Source organism: Saccostrea cucullata, unplaced genomic scaffold (assembly GCF_032062105.1).
Source record: "Saccostrea cucullata isolate Sc308-1 unplaced genomic scaffold, CSIRO_AGI_Scuc_v1 ctg33, whole genome shotgun sequence".
Lineage (NCBI taxonomy): Eukaryota > Metazoa > Mollusca > Bivalvia > Ostreida > Ostreidae > Saccostrea > Saccostrea cuccullata.
This window is the reverse complement of record NW_026936019.1, coordinates 30,914-51,863: the sequence shown is the minus strand read 5'-3', so window position 1 is coordinate 51,863 and position 20,950 is coordinate 30,914. Positions and strand designations below refer to the sequence as shown.

The 20,950-nt window shown below is 32.7% G+C and overlaps 1 protein-coding gene and 1 pseudogene across 1 annotated transcript; both read left to right on the top strand.

Annotated features, from left to right (window-relative positions):
* The first annotated feature begins 1,617 nt into the window (after nt 1–1,617).
* On the top strand, nt 1,618–14,396 carry LOC134244589 (multiple epidermal growth factor-like domains protein 6). Its single transcript, XM_062726842.1, is given in 10 exon segments — nt 1,618–2,733; nt 2,999–3,056; nt 3,954–4,064; nt 4,971–5,132; nt 5,210–5,413; nt 8,092–9,738; nt 12,789–12,891; nt 12,974–13,029; nt 13,121–13,910; nt 14,014–14,396. Coding segments are annotated over 9 exon segments (2,511 nt in total). The 5' UTR covers nt 1,618–2,727; the 3' UTR covers nt 13,285–13,910; nt 14,014–14,396.
* On the top strand, nt 13,885–20,068 carry LOC134244578 (receptor-type tyrosine-protein phosphatase mu-like; annotated as a pseudogene).
* Nucleotides 20,069–20,950: the final 882 nt, after the last annotated feature.

Below are 20,950 nucleotides of genomic sequence, written 5' to 3'. Positions count from 1 at the left end.
TTTGGATGCAAAAATGGACATTTTGGGGACCAGTGTGAGAAAAATTGCTCATTTGGTTGTCAAGATCAATGTGCTAAGAGTTCTGGATATTGTTTATGTAGAAGAGGTTTTTATTCTAAAAATTGTTCAATGGAGTGTCCTTCAAATTGCTTAAATAGATACTGTAATCAAAGAACGGGTTCCTGTTTGTCATGTGTTGATGGTTATTATGGTAAATACTGTAATGATGAGTGTTTGGGGAATTGCAATGAAAGTTGTGATAAAACCACTGGTTTGTGTGAAAAGTGTCCAAAGAATAGGTTTGGTCGCTTTTGTAATCTTACATGTTCTTTAAACTGTAAAGGGGATACATGTGAGAGAATTGGTGATTGTATAGAGTGTAAAGCAGGGTATAGGGGGAATACGTGCAACACCACGTGTCCAAGAAATTGCCAACGATGTAAACAAAAAGAAATCATCTGTGATGTTTGTGAACAAGATTATTATGGCCTGACGTGTACTGAACAATGCCCCACTTCATGTGGAGGGAATAAATCATGTGAAATAAAATCAGGCGACTGCAATACATGTTCTTCGGGACACTATGGCAGTAAATGTGAAAAGAAATGTAGCAATCATTGTGACTTACAGAGACAATGTAACAAAGATACAGGGCACTGTGAAAAATGTATTTCAGGCAAATACGGTCCCTTTTGTACAGAAGTTTGTGGCAATAACTGTTTAGAATTAACATGTTTTAATAATCAGACGTGTGCCTTTGGGTGTAAAGATGGATGGTTTGGTGAGAAATGTAACCAGCAATGCAGCGCTGCAATAAGAAGTTGTACACACTGTGTCCAGCGAGGGGATACAGGAAAGATAGAATGTCAAAAATGTGGTGATCAATGGTTTATGAATGGATCCAAGTGCTATAAATGTCCCGAAAACTGTTCATCATGTGATTCAAATGATTTGTGCACAAAATGTAAAAAATCCTATTTTTATGGAAAACGATGTCAATATCAATGCAACACTGCTTGCATAAATAAAACGTGTAAACTGAATGGGAACTGTTTGAATGGATGTAGTAACGGTAAATACGGTAGTGAGTGTGACCAAAACTGTCCTAAAGGTTGTAGACTGTGCTTAAATGCCTCTAAATGTTTGGGGTGTGATGATGGTTACTATGGTGCGATTTGCCAAGGTAAGAAAAATAATTTTCTGTTAAACTATTTTCTATATAAAGGTAAGATAGGGCAACTGACTTGGACAAAACTTTTAAAATCTTTCTTTCCATATTTTGCGTTAGAAACTATTGTATCATGTAATCGAATCCATTTCAATTGTAATTTGCATTTGTTTAATAAAACGCTTAAATCCACTGGTTGTGAATGAGAAAGCTCTTTCATTAAACCCCTGATAGGAACTCTTCCTCCGGGCAAGCCCTCGGGAATTTGTTTCCTGTCACGAGATTGATGAAAGAGTTATCTCACTCACAGCTAGGGGATAACAGTTTTATGAATTACGAATTAAGATGATTTTTTTAAAATCATTATTATTATCTTATCATATGGTTTTAGCTTGAAATAACAAAGATTTATCATTCTCGAATACCATTTTTCAGTCTAGAAGATACTTTATATATTCTGATATCTGGATAGGCCTATATGCATAAGACTTTTAAAGAAATATACATTGCAGCTATCAGCGGATTATAGATTAAATATTCATTTGTACATTAAAAAACATCTCTCATTATCATTATTAAAACTGAATATAACCCCCTCTTTTGAATAGAACATCGATATGGTATAGAGCTAAAAGTAACAAATATACACGGACATTCGCTATTATACACATGTATATAGACCATTCTCTCCATATGGTGTAAACTTTACAGTTAATTCGCGTTATCAGCTCTAGATCAACCCATTTACCTATTTATTGCTTCCGCTGATATTTATTATTTCTTTTTTCCGATAACTAGTCCTAAAGTGCATTTCCCAATTTATAATAGATTCAAATTCATATGCTAGAATATCCCTTTTATATCATCTTTCTTTGGTTTCTCTTTATCTTGTATAGTTATGCCATTTTAAGAGAATGAAACAATTAATATACGATTTACTGATTGTCGTAATTTATTATAGCGTAATTAATTCCTTTTTATGTAAATCGCACTTCACCAGAGTATACCCGACAAATTGGACATATTTCATAGTCATCTGGATTTCTTTTTTTTACTATTCATTATAAACTTGCGAATTAAACATTTGACACGGTAGATATATAGTGTAAATGCTTTCAAATTTGACCAAAAGTATTATTAAAAAATTGACAGTTGTTTAGTAGTGGTGATATACTGAATATTCTCGCACCTACGCCATCATTAATTTCCTACAAAATCTCGCGTTTACTTCCATGATCCTGATTTGCTGTACACGTTCAGGCGGAATGAAGTGGAGGCGTCAATAATAACAGGTTTGTACTCATAGGTATTAGAGAGCACTCATATAGAAACTTTTCTCTCAGTGGTTATATCTTGTGATGGTTTTTCATTTCTCCAAATAACACGAATAATATTTGAGTCAACTCAGCGACCAGTTACCAGTCCATTACAATCATCCTTCATAAATGGTTACGGAAGCTGACGAAGTAATTTATGTTCATTGACATGTTTGCTATAAGAACAGAAGAACTACGTTTGGTTTTTTATAATTCAGGATATCTTTTCGGATGTGCTCAAACATGACAGTAAGTTTTTTTTTTTTTTTTTTTTTTTTTGTTTTTTACAAAATTATAAGACATTTTCATTATTTGTTGTTTACATTGTTGTAGCTGAGTGTTTTCCTGTCGAACTTTTTACTTTAAACTTGCATGTACTTGAAATGAATCTGATTTTGATAAAGTATTAAACAAGTTTATACAATGGAGCATTAAAATCTTTGGAATTAATCTCGATTATTATATGATGACACATATAATTAAAATGGGTCATATTTCATGAAAAAAATTTCAGATAAAAACGCTGGGATTCCTGGTGATAGTTCAATTTGTACTAGTCGACATTTGCAAAGGTTTGTTAACACTTCATTTATGTATAAAGTTGACAGTTTTTGTTTTTAGAAATCCTTGCTTTTCAACATCAAGGATCTCAACTGAGTTAAATTATTTATCATATTCTTAGTTGTAAGGTTGAGACTAGAATGACTTTATGTGTAATACATGTACTCGTATATTTATGATATGGAATTTAAGCTTACTGTGAAATTCAGTGCAAAGATTTCATGATATCTTTTTCTTTAGATTTTTAATTGTCTTTCAACGCTTAATGGTCGGAACTTTTTCTTAATACTTACTTTCATTTTTCCGTTATTTCCCGATCATGACAAGTAGCACACGGCGGGTATGACCTTTCAGGAGGGGATGCTCTCTCCTCCATGGTACCTGATCCCGCCTCTGATGTGTTGGAGACCCGTGTTTGCTCTTCTACTGTTTTGTAATGTTTTATGGACTTTTGATCTTGAATACTGTTCGCTATCTCAATGTTTCATTTTTTGATATCGTATAACTGTATTAATAATCTATTTATAAAGACAACAAAGAAAAAAATTGATGATGTGCATATTTTTTTATTATGTATTTGATTAACTTGTATTTCTCTGACTGGCTGAAAATTAACATTATACAAAAAGAGAATATCGAAAACCTGTACGTCAATATATCTTATGAAAGTTATGTTTATTTTCTCTCGATCTTTCAGGTTAATACAACGGTTTTTTTTTAACACAGAGCCACAAAAGAAAAAAACGCCAAATACAAATATACATGTATATGTACGAATAAAATTACATAAGAAAAAGATAAACTTCCAAAATCTGGCTTTGAGGAAGAAGTGACACACAGGCTTAATTAATGGTAGTCTAGCAGTAAAAAGTATTTTACTGTTGATCAGATTGTTTTTAATTCTTCAGGACAATGTCTGGGTAATGGTACATGTGTTTGTCACTGTGTAGACTGTAACAAAACGTGTACAGAATGTTCGCCTGGATGGGGTGGATCAGTCAAAAATAAATGCCAAAGAGGTAAACTACGTGTAGAATGGTTGTTTTATTTGTTACTACTTTTGCCTCTGATATGAGCTTTCTGAATAAAAATGTTTGTTTATTTAAAATTGTTACTATGATCCAGTTTTTTTAACAACTATTGAAGAAAAATATCCCTTGTATGTGTGTCTGCCTTACGCCTATAGAAAATTAAGATCATCAGAGAGTTGAATGTCATGTTATTTTCCATGTTAAATATTGCAAAAATAAAATTAGCATCCCCTGTAAAAACAAGTACAAGTAAACTTCAAAATAGAGTAAACAAAAATGTAAAAAAAGAAAAAAGACAGTTTTTGTAAAGTTTCCACGCTAAAATATATATACAAAAGAACGTATCATTTCAAAAATACTGAATACAGATTACTTACAGTGGTATGGAAAAATGTTACTGTACATCATGCTATACTGTGCATCTCCAGCTAATTAGACTAGCATATCGTACCCTGACTAGACATAGAAGAGTAAAAATATATAGTCATATCACAACTACCCGTGATAAATATCCCTATTGGGCGCAATACCCCCCTCTTTACAAGGTATGCAACTTATGCTTGGGAAAATACTAGGACTGGCAGTCGCAAGTTTGATGGCTTGTTAACGACCATACGCAAGCTTTAGTCAATACTTTATATCAACAACTATTGAAGGAAAACACACCCTCCTTTGTTACTACTTAAGCTCATTCCTATTGCACCACTGAATGATAAATCATAATAAGATTTATCAATATATATATACTTATGAGACCAAAAATGTAGACTACGTGTGGAATATTTGTTTTTATTTGTAAGAAGTTCTGACTTTTGTTGCTGCGATGCGCTATTTAAATTAAATGCTTGTTTGCTTTATAAAGTAAATGACACTAATTATCCAGCTTCCTTTTAGCTTATACATTATATCGAGCTGATGGTGAAGAAAACACACAAACTAAAATACTGGATGGTGATCTACGGACATTTGTAATGGATTCAAGCGAGTTCCCATTTGTACGAGTCCAGCTTAAAAATGCAACACAAATTGATGAAGTAGACGTTACCGTATTCCTTCGTAAGTATACTGGTATCTGATATAATGTAAGTGAAACTCTGAGAGTTGGCTTTGCTAATCCGTGATTGGATTTGCAGGAAGAAAAACGAAGTACACATTCTATGTAAAGGAGATGGAATATGTACGTGAACCTGCAGTGACTTGTGACACCTTATTACATACTGAAGCGGATATAGTTAAAACCATAACGATGAAATGCAGTAAACCTCTTACTGGGAAATATCTCGAAATTGTGTCTGAAGGAAATTCCACATTGCAGGTTTTTGAAATCCAAAGCTTAGGTATGTCGATATCAAATTTGAATTAACACTTTGGATATCTTTTAATTAAGGAGGAATAGGACCTTTAGCTGAAAAATTCCTGTCAATGAATTTTTTTCGTATGTTTTATATTACTAATTTAATATGTATTTAACATTTTAAAACGGCCCTGTCATGGGATTTCTTGACTTATTTAAAAGATATCGCCACACAAATACCGCCCTGTTTAGAGTTTGTATGGAGTTTAGATACTTTATGTTTACGGGCCCATAACGGAGTCCATAATGCGAATTTTTACGCACAAACGATAAATATGATAGATAACACTATATACCCAAATATTTCATGATATTCATAGTGTTTAAATTATCTGAAAGCAATTGTTTTAATTTTATATAGTATTTGGGTGGGATAATTTCTGCATTTTTCAAGGCAGCTTCAACGAGAAAAACCTCGATTGGAAAACATTCTGTCAATAAATATTTCTAAATTTACGATTGAATGTCAGTCCTTCATCGTAATTATTTACTGCATAAATATCACAGGGTGAAGCTAACCTCAATATCGCACAGGACATCGTTGAATTAGACGAAAGCATGATAAAATGCTTCACGTTTGTATTTTCCGAGTGCGGGAAATATCAATTGTGACGTCACACGAAAATATAAACATTCAAAATCATCTAATTAGAGAGAATCTCTGCTACTAAACACGACAAAATATTAATTTTAAAAAAATCTGCTTCAGAAACTTACCACGATACATTGGCTGTGACCTGTTTATTATGAAATAAAACTGATCATGACGGGTGTGTGTACTTGATCTCGTTGCACTGAGAATTCAAACTCTAAGTCTATGACGTCACTGACGTCAGACTGCAGGGTAAAGAGAAACAAATGTGTGGGCAACTTCACAATATCTAAATGATGGCAAGATCTTTCAAAGTTTTATTTAATAATATGAATAATAATTTCTAAAATTAAATGTTTAAAAAATAATTTTAAAATTTAGAATAAAATTACACAAGAACTGTTTATTTCAACAACGTTTAACATGTATATCATCATCGATTATGACGTGATATGTCTTTTTAGTCATGTGACATGTATCCTGTCTCCCCTTAAATGCTATTTGGTATATGCAGAAAAAGATGAAATAATTTTCTCTTTTCATTAATCTCCAAATTAATAAAAAAAAAATCAAATCAAGAGTTTGAGAATAAAATATGACTATTGACTTTTATATTTGTGGATAATGGGGAAGTACGAAATGCTAATACATGCACTAACGCAAAATAGCTATATAAGATATTTTAATCTACAACATTTTTTTTAAATGGTAAAGTTTTTTACCGTAATAAAATTGAATGAATTTGAAGCATTTTTTTTTCTTCCATATATATGTTGAAAGGGGAGAAAATATATACATCATATTATGCTATTATGCCGTGGGGTGGGTCTGTATTAAAATGTTTTGTCTTATGCTACTTTAAATCTTCACCATTGTACTACTTGAATACAAACCTCTGAAAAAAAAAATGAGCATTGATTTTTACAAACATAGGTTTTCTAACATATTTTCACACATCATGGGGATATACAAATTTAGGAATGATTGATAATTTTTAGCTCTACTGGTCAGAGACCAGAAGAGCTTATGCGATAGTAATGCGTCCGTCGTCCGTCCGTCTGTCTGTCTGTCTATCCGTCTGTCTGTAAACAATTTTTCAAAACGCTACTCCTCCTACAGTTTTGGTCTGATTTTAATATAACTTGGCACACAAGTAGACTACACAAAGATACATAAAATAGTGCATCGGATTTTGATTTCGATTAACAGTGTTGTCATGGTTACTAAAAATAGAATTTTCTGTGAAATTCCCTTAAAACGCTACTCCTCCTACAGTTTTGGTCTGATTTCAATATAACTTGGCACACAAGTAGACTACACCTAGATACATAAAATAGAGCATAGGATTTTAATTTCGATGAACGGTGTTGCCATGGTTACTAAAAATAGAATTTTCTGTGAAATTCCTTTAAAACGCTACTCCTCCTACAGTTTTGGTCTGATTTCAGTATAACTTTGCACACAAATAGTCTACACTAAGATACATAGAATAATGCATCGGATTTTGATTTTGATGAATGGTGTTGCCATGGTTACTAAAAATAGAATTTTCTGTGAAATTCCTTTAAAACGCTACTCCTCCTACAGTTTTGTTCAGATTTCAATATAACTTGGCACACAAGTAGACTACACTAAGATATATAAAATAGTGCATCGGTTTTTGATTTTGATGAACAGTGTTGCCATTGTTACTAAAAATAGAAATGTCTGTGAAATTCCCTTAAAACGCTACTCCTACAGTTTTGGTCTGATGGCAATGGCTTCTTTTCTCATCCTTTGTTATAAGTACAAACCAGTAGAGCTACAGTCTCGACAGAGACTTCTGGTTTTAATTTATGATTTTGAAATAAATTAATATTTATATTGAAACGTACGTTGTTCAGACTAAATTGTTAGGATACGTGAATAATAATTTACTTGCTATCCAATGAAAAGTATTGTTTTTCTTCGATTTTAAAAATGAGAATTCTTTGAAGATAAAATAGATATCAAAATGTCTCCATCTTTAACATCTTTAAAAGTCAATTTTCCAAAAAATAGATTCAATTTAAGTTGCTTTGCAAACGTAGATTGTACAAGTGGCACTTTCAGAAAAAATTGCAGTAATATATGTCCATCAGGATGTAACAAGGAGTGTGATAAAATGTCGGGAGATTGTGTTTGTCAAAAAGGTTTATATGGAGAGTCTTGTGGCGAACCATGCTCTCCATTCTGCGACGAGAATGGCTGCAACTCTAGTACCGGTGATTGTTTTGGATGCAAAAGTTGACATTTTGGGGATCAATGTGAGAAAAATTGTTCAACTGGTTGTCAAGATCAATGTGCTAAGACGTCTGGATATTGTTTTTGTAAAAGAAGTTTTTATTCTGAAAATTGTTCAATGGAGTGTCCTTCCAATTGCTTAAATAGATACTGTAATCAAAAAACGGGTTCCTGTTTGTCATGTGTTGATGGTTATTATGGTAAATACTGTAATGATGAGTGTTTGGGGAATTGCAATGAAAGTTGTGATAAAACCACTGGTTTGTGTGAAAAATGTCCAAAGAATAGGTTTGGTCCCTTTTGTAATCTTACATGTTCTTTAAACTGTAAAGGGGATACATGTGATAGAATTGGTGGTGATTGTGTTGCGTGTAAAGCAGGGTATAGGGGGAATACATGTGACGCCAAATGCCCAAGAAATTGCCAACGATGTAAACAAAAAGAAATCATCTGTGATGTTTGTGAACAAGGTTTTTATGGCCTGACGTGTACTGAACAATGTCCCATTTCTTGTGGAGGAAATAAATCTTGTAAAATAATATCAGGCGACTGCAATACATGTTCTCCAGGATACTATGGCAGCAAATGTGAAAAGAAATGTAGTGAACATTGTGATTTAAAGAAACAATGTACCCAAGATACAGGGCACTGCGAGAAATGTATTTTAGGCAAATACGGTCCTTTTTGTACAGAAGTTTGTAGCAATTACTGTTTAGAATTAACATGTTTTAATAATCAGACGTGTGTCGTGGGGTGTAAAGATGGATGGTTTGGTGAGAAATGTAACCAGCAATGCAGCGCTGCAATAAGAAGTTGTACACAATGTATCCAGCGAGGGGATACAGGAAAGATAGAATGTCAAAAATGTGCTAATCAATGGTTCTTGAATGAATCCAGGTGCGATAAATGTCCCGAAAATTGTTTATCATGTGAATCAAATGATATGTGCACAACATGTAAAAACAACCATGTTTATGGCAAACGATGTCAATATCAATGTAGCAATGCTTGCATAAATAACGCGTGTGAAATGAATGGGAACTGTTTGAATGGATGTAGTAACGGTAAATACGGTAGTGAGTGTGACCAGAACTGTCCTAAAGGTTGTAGGCTGTGCTTAAATGCCTCTAAATGTTTGGGGTGTGATGAAGGTAACTATGGTGCGATTTGCCATCTACGTTGTCAAGACAATTGTAAAGTATGTCGTGATAATGTTAGCTGTGATGCTTGCGCACTCGGTTGGACTTACCAGAGTAAAACATGCAAGACTTACAATTTAGGATGTTCAGATGTTTCTCATATCTGTGGTTTCTGTGATCATGGATTCTATGGAAATCAGTGTGAGAAGAAATGTGAACATTGTATTAATGCAACATGTGATGACGAAGGAAAATGTGACATAGCCTGTAAACCAAACGCCAACGCTAAACAGTGTAAAACATTAAAGGAATCTGGTAAGGTTTCCTATTTTTAAAGCATGTCTACGAAATCACCATCAATGTTTCATGTATTTTATATTGCTATCCGTTTTCCATCGTCGTCCGTCGTCAGTCGTCCATCGTGCGTCGTGTGTTCACAATTGAACATTTTCAGCTTCTTCTCTGATACCGCTGAACAAATTTCAACCAAATTTGGTATACAGCATCTATGGGCCGGCGAGGGGGTACAAAAATTGTGAATTTCATGGTCCCTGCCCCCTTGGGGCCTGAGGGGTGGGGCAAAAACCACTTAAATTGACGAAATCTTTAAAAATCTTCTTTACCCCTGGATATCAAGCAAGCAAATTGTTAGCATGAATGTAATGTCCATTGAGTTCTCTACCAAAAATGTGAAATTCATGGCTCCGGGGTCAGGGGTTGTAGTGCTAAGGCGGGGCTTTATAGATTATATAGTGAAAATGTAATAATTCTTTGAAAATCTTCTTCTATGCTCCTGAGTATTAAATAAACTAACTAAGTACATAGTTATGATAAGTAGGAGTGCCTCTTCCAAAATTGTGAATTTTATGGCCCAAGGGTCAGGGATTCTGGTGTTAGGGCGGGGCTCTATTGATGATACAGTGAAAATGCGTTAATTCTTCAAAAATCTTCTTCTCCGCTCCTGGGTATTAAATAATCTAACTAAGTACATAGTTATGATGAGCAAGAGTGTCTCTTACAAAATTGTGAATTTTATGACCCCAGGGTCAGGGGTTTCCGGTGTTAGGGCGGGGCTCTATTGATGATATAGTGAAAATGCATTAATTCTTCAAAAATCTTCTTCTCCGCTCCTGTGTATTAAATAATCTTTGTATCTTAGTACATAGTCATGATGAGCAAGAGTGCCTCTTTCAAAATTGTGAATTTTATGGCCCCCATATCAGAGATTTTGCCATTGGGTGTAAGGGGAGGGAGCTCTTTTGATTATATAGTAAAAATACATCCTGAGTATTATGCTAATGATCCAAGTATATATTTATGATGAAGAAAGGTGCATCTAGTAGAATGGTTAATCTTATGCGCCCTGGGTCCAGAGGTATCGGAGGGGGGATAACATAGTCTGAAAAAAAATAATACTTTGAAATCTGCTCTGTGGTATTAAATTAATCAACCATTTATGATTAAATAAAATTTATGATAAAATTTCCAAAATTTTGAAATATGTGGCTTCAGGATTGGTGGATCCTTTGGGGTGGGGTGCACAACTGGTCATAAAATGGAAGTGTATTTTCTCTTTGTTACTCTGATCTTCCTCTGGGCATTAAGTAAATAGCGTAAACATGCCAAGTTTATAATTATGATAAGCAATGGTGCCTCTTTCAAAATTATGATTTCATGGCCTCTGGTTTAAAACACGAACCAAATTCAATTGTTGAAAAGTTGATACATGATACTCAGGTGACCTATAAGGCCCGTGGACCTCTTGTTATAATATTTGTTCTAAAATCACAAGTCGTCTCCATATTAGTGAAAAATAATCGAGAGGGACGTTAAAAACATACAACCAATCAATCAATTTAGTATCATAATTAATCTAATTGTTATATGTAACAGTCCATTCGGTTAGAAAGTCTGTTTTAATTCTCTTAAGTTTTTTTTCTCTAACAGATTGAACAATAGTAAGATTTGTAAAGGAAGATTAACACTATTTTTTTTTTGCGAAGTAGTGAAAATTTTCAAATCTCGAGTATATTTTAGGAAATTTAAATAAATTTCCAAAACTATGCATTTTCTATTCTTGATTTTTTCTCAACCCTGTTAATATTTTCACGAGGAGTCAAGAAAAAGGTTCTCTAGAGTTTATTTGAACCCACCATGTAATTATAAATGTTTATAACAATTGTTGTGAAGTTTTTGGCATCCAGTATAGATCGATAATCTACCTCGAACTCAAATAGGTTGTCGGTAAACTTGAAAAATAAATATATTATATAAAATGAGTTACATGTGAGAGTATGAAGAATTTCATAATAAGGAAAATTACATGTACTTTAACTATACATTTCATAACTGAATCCAACTAAACTGCAACTATAATAATCCTTACCAGTAAAGAATATGACATTACCTGTTTTTAAGAAGGAACCTGCATACAATAATATCTATGAAAAAGGTGAAGATAACGAATTATTATGGCGATCTCATTCATAAAATAAAAATTCGTGGAGAGGGCATAAACAGGGAACCTGAAACTTCCAGTGGTGGGATCAGGTGCGTAGATGGAGTAAACATCCTTGAGCCCTAACTATTAACGCAAGTAGATAGAATATTCCACAGTGAAATTCGGTCAAAAATCAAACGCTTAACAATTGTTATGAGACAAGTCAGCCAAAGTGGAGACGATTTTTGGTCAAATCTGAAGACAGAAGAATAGACGAGTTTCATATTTCCCTTTCGCCGTTTAATGAAATAGTAAATGTCCACCTTATACTTTTAATCCAATCTAACAGAATCTCAATGTTTTCTTTTTCATCTTTGATCCATTCAATAATTGCGTAGCGTAGGCTTAGACAGATTCCCCAGTAGTTCCAAACCTTTGCCGCAAGTTGTAGAAATTGGGATCCTTACATTTAAATATATTCACAATAAATTTATATTATTAGAGTAGGCCTCGTGAGACAAAGGAAATTATATTCGAATTAGGAAAATTTCGTAAAACTGCCAACCTGAAGGTAATGAACTGATTCAAAGCGTACATCTCTTAATTTTTTTTATAGAATATAAACGGTAATGTCATTCTCACTTACAATATATAAACAATATAAATACATTAGTTCAATTTAATCAATTTAGGATACATATATATTTAAGTTTTGTATGATGCCTATGTTAATATTTGAATAATTTTCACCAACTTTTGTAAATGTAAATCACGTTTGCTTTTTTCAAATGCAACTGAGATAAAATAGAACATGAAATGAACTCTTATAGTTTTTTTTTGTTTAAAATGTTTCATTGTTCACATACACTGTAAAAAAAAATTGCAATAATAATTATTACAAATGTTAAATTAATTTTCTTTTCAGATGGCACCAATCCTTCACCAGAAATCTTGATTATCGCCATTGTACTACTTCTTGTCACTATTATGATAGCCGTAATAGTCTTTATATATCTTAAAGTCAAAAGGTAATATATTTTACATACTTCTTTTTATAAATTAATATTTTGTCAAAGTAAAGCTTTGTAACAGCTAAAAATGAATTTACAGGAAGGTGAGAAGGGTCAAATCACAAGAAGATCAACTGACTATACACGTGAGAAATGGTAATGCTAGTTATTAAATATCTTATATTATATATTAACTTTACGCATTTCTTTTTATAACAGTTCTAATTTTTAGCATTATAATTTTGAGGTCTTGTTGCTGAAAACAATGCTTTATCATTGTATAATATTCATGGATCCCAGGCCCTTCTGACAGAACTTGATCCAGAGGAAGATATTGAGGAAATATCTGTTCCAGTGATTGAAAACCACAACTACTGTAAACGTGGTTATATCGACGAGTTGAAAAACTGACGATTTCTTGTTTACGAAAATTGACGAGTGTTAATTTTGACGAAATATTTAATCAAGAGTTATATATCTTTGAATTCACGGAGATATACAAAGTAATTACTAAAATTTAATTTTTGTACAGACTACTAGTATCTACAATGTGTAAGATTTGATTAAATAACAACTCTTGTAAGTTGGTTTCATTATAAGCGGTCAATTGCCTGAGGTGACAAACTAGGTCAAACACGGCGTGATAATTAGGCTACGTTACGCAAGTAGTGTTCGATATACTAGTTTAGATTCAATGGTTTTTTTAAATGTGATTATATATCTCTGTTTTCATAACTAATACAAAAAATATCAACAGTAACTTTGATCTAGGTTTAATAGGGGAAAGCCGAGAAAATTAAGCGTAATTTTGTACACTGGTCTATGTATGTTGTGACGCTATATGTATGATGCAAAATCTGACGTGTTTATATTTTGACGAGAAAAGAAAAATCGTCAAAATAGTCAAAATTAGCACATCGTCAAAATTTCTACGTTTACAGTACCTTAATGTGAAAATTTCGCGTATTTTCGTTAACAGTCTCTGGGAATTTACTCGAAAGAATAAAGCCAATGATTATCTCAAGGAAGAATTCAGGGTATAACGAATCTTTTGCAGATGAATTCTGTATAAACATTTACAAAATTTAGTGTTAAGTTTTAATTCATTCAATAAAACTGGTTAATTTTCCTTTTCTGCAGGACCTTCCTGAAGGGCTGCTGCTGGAGTGTAGAGTAGCAAAGAAAACAGGAAACAAAAAACTAAACAGATACAAGCATATTTATCCTTATCACCTTACATGTACCATTGTAGCATCGTTATCCTATCATGGCCCTATCGCCTCATTGTGCTGTGTCGCCTTATCACCTCATTAAGCCATAGCATCATTGTCATTGCATTATTGTTGTACAATTTCTTTATCGTCATGGCACTATTGCCTCTTTGCACGATGGATCTAAATCTCAAAAGTTTGGTGAACTTCATGATCCTATCCGCATTCCATAGAGTTGACATTATTTTAATTTCATGTAATTTTTAAAATTTCAAGGAATTGAAAAACCGAGAGAATATATAGCAGCTCAAGGCAAGATACATTATAGTGTATAATATTAATATATAAGTTAATATTGATTGTTTATTTGAACAAAGCTGATCATTATTATATTGAGTTTCTTATGCAATAATTTTGTTTCTAAAGGTCCATTTACTGACGATACGATCAATGATTTTTGGCGAATGATTTGGCAATCAAACGCAAACACAATCATTATCTTAACAAACTTGGAAGAAAACGAAATTGTAAGTATCTTTGAATTTTATTTAATTTGTAAATTGCTAAATTAAAGTTCACGTTTTCATTCATCTATTGAATTTTTTTTAACGTGTGTAACGTGTCTTTGTTCTCAGTGCGGGGATTGGTCGGACGGGTAGCTTTATAGCTATAGACTACCTGATAAAACAGGGACAGCGGGACGGTAGTGTTGATGTGGTCAGCTGTGTGTCTAGGATCAGACATCAGAGAGCACACGCCATACAAACAGTGGTTCGAAGAATGCACTGAAATATCTATATTCTATCCCTCTTTATTCAACGCTCATCATAAATAATTAGCCTGACGCATATAACTTGATTCTTTATCTACATAATGTTTTTTCCTCTCTAAAAGTATAAAAAGTTCTAATTAATGTTGAAAATCTTTTCTCTGTTAGTATACTGTATACAAGATTGCAACATATACGTACATGTATAAATTTATTTTCTCTTCCTCTCATAAAAATCAATATGTTTGGCATTGAATGTATTTCAGTTTAGTCTGATTGCATGAAATGCATTGAAAATATTCTTCTACCCAAAGACTTTCCACAAACTCCATTGATTGGAATGTTGTAACAGCATGTTATGTGCTTTCTATATTCTTTTTAGTATTCTCATTTCAAGTGTGATTAAGTTTTGTTTCGCAGGTCACTGCAACTTGACGTTTTTTTTATTATTTGCACTCAATGCTATTTTTAGGAACAGTATATTTATTTATATGACGTCATCACAAAAAAAACTTACTGGACGTCAGAGTGCTCTACTTAAAAACGACTTTAGAAACTACTTAAGTCAACTTAAGTCGCTCAATCCAGGAACTGGAAAACAACACATTGAAGAGGAATTCCAGGTAATCCTTCATATACCAATAAATTTTACCTTCTTGTGGTTACCAATTATCAAACAGACAATATGTAATTTTCCTTCATTTCAAATTTTTGACCTGTAAAATGTTTAACATTTCTAATTTATGTCAAATGGCCTATTTTGAATGATCTTGCCTTAAGGTCTGGTATACCATTTATAAATAAACTACTATAAGACAAATTCGAAATACCTATATTCCATAAACCTAAAAAATAAGAAAGCAAGTTTCGTAGATAAGATGCTGATCGTAGGAAACCCTGTTACATCCACTTACATGTGAGTAACCTTCCTCTTTAACCTCTTTAAAGCACAATCATACTCGGAACATGCTCTTGAGTATCTATAAGTTGGTAAGGCTAAGCACCATAATTATGCAGGTGGTCGCGAAATAATGCTGCCAATATTAGAAAAAGTTGGCGCGATAGAAATTGAAGTCATATCGATTGTCATACTATTTAACTCTTATGTCGCTCTTATCATCTAAAATCAGTTACACAGTTAAATATGAAAGAGAAATAGCTGACTGTTCACTAAAATTAGTGAAAATAAATATCATTATTGATTGAAAAACGTCAATATAATCCGAATGTCTAGTAGAAAGCCACAGCAAATATTTTCTTCTCATGTAAAAAATTTTGATTAAGTTTTGTAACATTGAGAATACAAAAATCGGCTTAAAAATAACACAATTAGTTTCAAATTAAAATTCTAACATTTCGATGGAACACCAGATCTGCAATTGCTTCACAGATTCGCAAATATGTCGACCATTTTATTTCTCCGATTATTAATTACATGTAATAAAAATATTTATTTAAATATTAGTTTCAATGAAAAGCAACACATTTATATTTCACAGTGTTTATATTTTATATTTAATTATCAACTGTTATTTACAAGTTGCTTGTCTCTTTTACTTCAGTTGATCGAAAAACTTACTCCTACTTTTAATGAGAAGTAATACCAAACAGCGAAAGAAGTGAACAACCTATCAAAAATAGGCATAACAATGTTTTACCAGGTATGTCGTTCATTCAAAAAGGGGTATCCGTATATATGATTTTGATATAATACAAGATGCTCATTAGCCACACTTCTCAACTGAGTCAGTTTTAATACAAAATCTGTTTCTGGGGCGACTCTTGTCTTTATGATCATTAGTTTTTACCAACATATACCCTATATGAAATTAACTCTGTTTTTGACATACCATACCCCGGTATCCATTTTTTCTAGAGATGAATTTTCTCATGGATTATACATTAGAGATATTATGAAAAAAATCGTTACCCGAAACACACCTGAAATTTCAGGGCTCGGGATATTTGCATTCCAATTAAACTAGCCTTGGCTTTTCTTTATATTTTTAGACGACGGTTATAGATTATATCTAAGCAGAAGAGAAAGTGACTAAATCAATGCTGTTCAGCTACCGGTCTGGTGCATTATAGTATTTTGATCAATCAATCATTTATTTGAATCTCTTCACCATTTTACAATAGCGTACAGAGACTACAAAAAACATATAGGTGATTTTATATACAGCAATAGGTCTAGAAAGGCATGCGTGAGTAAGAAACTAAACAAAAAAAAATGTAGGTTACTATAAATGTGAAGTAAGGGAATTTAGGCCAGGGAGCATATTTTATTTATTTTCTTTGCAAAGGAGCACAATTTTCTTAGAGAGCAGTGTTTATTGTTATTCATAATGTTTTTAAAACTAATTATATTCTGGAATTTTATGTGTTTTTCTGTTAAGCATAGTTTTCTTTCTGTTTGTAGCGAGTTGCACTTTACAATGTAATGAAACTCATCTCCAAGTTCTTTTAGATTACAATGGGGACAAATTCTATCTTGTCTTGGTATATTAAGCCAGCATCCACTTTCAATTGGTAAATGATGGTTACATGTTCGAAATCTACAGAATGTTATTAAGTCCTTTTTTGATAAAATATTGAAATAGTTTTCAAATTTTAGTTTGTCTTTGTATATTCTATAATTTAAAGCTTTGGATGAGGTTTGAAGGATTGATTGCCAACTTTGTTTGAATTGATCCAATAATGTGAGTTTAACTTTCGCCTTTAACCATTTAATATTAATTGGGTTTTATTCAAGCCATACATTTGAGAGTCCACAGATATTTAAGATATTTCTAATATTTTCAAGCCAAACAATTTTCCCTCCTATTTCTTGATTTATAGTGAAGCCTAATTTATAACATAAATTTGCAATTTTAAGTTCCTTTCCAGTGATTAATTTTGACCATTAAGATATCATGCGCGTTTTTATTTGGATTTCCATGGGGTGTCGGCCAAGTTCGCCATATATCATAAAATCTGGGGTTGAATCTTTTAAACGGAGTAGAAGTTTACAAAATTTTAGGTGAACCCTTTCTATTATTGCATTATTTGAAAATCCCCAAACTTCACATCCATATAACAAAATAGGTTGCACAATTTTATCAAATAGATCTGGCTGACACTGTATTGACAGGTTATGTAATCTTCCTTTTTTTAATACTTCGTATAGTGCTTTTGTTGCCTTTTCAGCTATTTTCTTTTTTGCCGTTATAAATGAGCCAGATTTACATAATATAACTCCCAAATAGTTCAATTCTGTTACTACATCTATTTTCTTATCATCATATTGCATCTGTATATTTTCTTCACGTCTACTTTTACTAAATATTAATATTTTCGATTTGTCGATATTTATCTTTAAATTCCATTTTTTACAATAATTACAGAATCTATCTAGTTGTTTTCGTAGCTCTTCAGAAGATTCTGCAACCAATACAGTGTCATCTGCGTATAAGATTGCAAATAAGGCCTCACCAATTTAATTTCTTGTTCGTCGGACATTTGATGAAAAAAGTACGCGCAGGCTAGCGGTTAAATAATAATATTATTACTTTATTGTAGGCAAAAATTTTAGATGGGGCATGAAAAAATTTGAGCGGAGAATTATATTTTTTTCTGATTTGCAGAGTAAGTAGATTAAAATTTCTATAAATAGAGCGGAAATGGAACAGAAAACAGCACAGAATTCCCATGGTGCGGGGATTTTAAATTAATATTATTTGTATAGTTTTGTTTAAATACGAGCGCGCGGGTCCGACGAACAAAACATTTTATTGGTGTGGCCTAATTTAAAAAATATATTTAGTTTGTTCTCAAACATCTCTGATATAGTTGATAAACCTTCAATATTGGATGCATTCAGGAAATCGTGTAAATCGTTAAGATACATAGGAAATAAAAACGATGACATATTTTCACCCTGTCTAACACCATTTGCACATTGAAAAAATCTCAGAAAATAAAGATAACAACAATCTATTTATTTATACAGTCAAATTGCCTTACCAAACTTGCATTAAACACGTTTTTAAAGAGGATTTAAAGGCACTTATGCATTAATAATATTATTAATATTATTATAGTATACTGAGTATAAAATTAGTGAAAGTAAAATTTGCTAATAATCACCTTTACAGGTGTTGTAGGATGCCCAGCGTCCTTTCGGATATATCCTGACACAAACTCCATTGCCGAATACGGTGGGAAATTTCCTCTCCTTAGTGGCGGATCATGAAGTCTTAAGTATTGTAATGTTTCAACATGATCAAGAAGAGGTTAACTGTAAGCTTCAGATCCTGAATGACATTTTCTATGAATAGAACATGTTTTTTATTGCTGTATTGATACTTTCCATTAGAACATTTTCCTTACATATTTTCTTTCCATTTTTAGACTAGGCGTTTACTTGGTATAGTTGACATTCTGCAGACGGTAGTTAACAAACAACATCGGTGAATTCAAATTGTTCCGTGTTTGGTAAGAACCTGTTGTTTTACACACTTTGATCAACCCTTTATATTCACATGCACATGTATAGTAAAGCAGATACTGAAATATATATTAATCTATGTTATACGGGGAACAATATGAAAATTAATTATGTTATTGTATATAAATTGTAAATCTTAGGTACTGGAATCTTATTCCAAATATATCGTTCTCTTTTATTTTTAATACCGCCTTGATTTTTGTGAAAGTATTTCTCTCAGCATTTTTCCAATTGATTTGTAAACTTTTGTTAAAAAGTTTTGTAGGTACCCTATATTTCAAAAGCAGTAAAAAAATTTGAAGGCTTTTTTTTACAATAATCTTCTACTGTTTATTTTCTATCTTTTTCAGGCACAACTGGAATACATCTACAATTTTGTAGAAAACTACTTAAAAACAATTAGTGAGAATTGTATCAATGTCTAAAGACATACAGAGTAAACATTATGTGGCCTTTAATTTAGTTTTTTTGTTAACCCTCTTCTTACATAAAGAAAGAGAGACAGCCATCATATTGTGTAAAAATATAAAGCATAAAACACAAGATATGAAATTTTTGGGTTTTTTAAAATTTTAATCAATTTATGGATGAAAAAACATGGAGTCAACATGGATTGAGATGACTTTCAGGGATGATTCAATCTCTGATTGCATTGTAGCTGTTTGATATTTTGTTTAACCCGAATTTTTATATAGCAGGCAGCAGTCTTGAACATTTTGTTGTGTTTTTTAAGGTCACCTGAGTCACTCAGGTGACCTATTGCCATCCGTGTTTGTCCGTCGGCGTCCGTCGTTCGTCGTGTGTTAATATTTGAACATTTTCAGCTTCTTCTCTGAAACCGCTAAACCAATTTCAACCAAATTTAGTATACAGCATCTGTGGGTGAAGGGGAACAAAAATTGTGAATTTCATGGTCCCTGCCCCCCTGGGGCCTGAGGGGTGGGGCCAAAACCACTAAAATTAATGCAATCTTTAAAAATCTTCTTCTTTACTCCTCGACATCAAGCAGTCAAACTGTTTGCATGATTGTAATCAGCAATGAGTCCTCTACCAAAATTGTGAAATTCATGGCCCTGGGGTCTGGGGTTCTAGTGCTAGGGCGGGGCTAAATAAGTAGGTAGTGAAAATGCATTATTTCTTTGAAAATCTTCTTCTCTGCTCCTGGGTATTAAATAAACCAACTAAGTACATAGTTATAATGAGCAAGAGTGCCTCTACCAAAATTGTGAATTTTATGACCCCAGGGTCAGGGGTTCTGGTGTTAGGGCGGGGCTCTATTGATTATATAGTGAAAATACATGAATTCTTTGAAAATCTTCTTCTCTGCTCCTGGTGGGGCTCTAATGATTATATAGTGAAATGCATGAATTCCCTGAACATCTTATCTTTTGCTCCTGGTTAATATGCTAATGATCTAATTACATATTTAAGGCCAGGATTTATTTTATTTTCAGTTTTACAAACCCACCGCTCAAAGTTTTTAATTTTCAGAAAAAAAATTCTTTCCGATGTCAAATTTGAGTCGGGATCGAGATTCCAAATATACGAACTCGCACTTCCGGTTCTACGATCTCGAAACGGCGGGTAAAAAAGCTAGTTCTGAGAAAA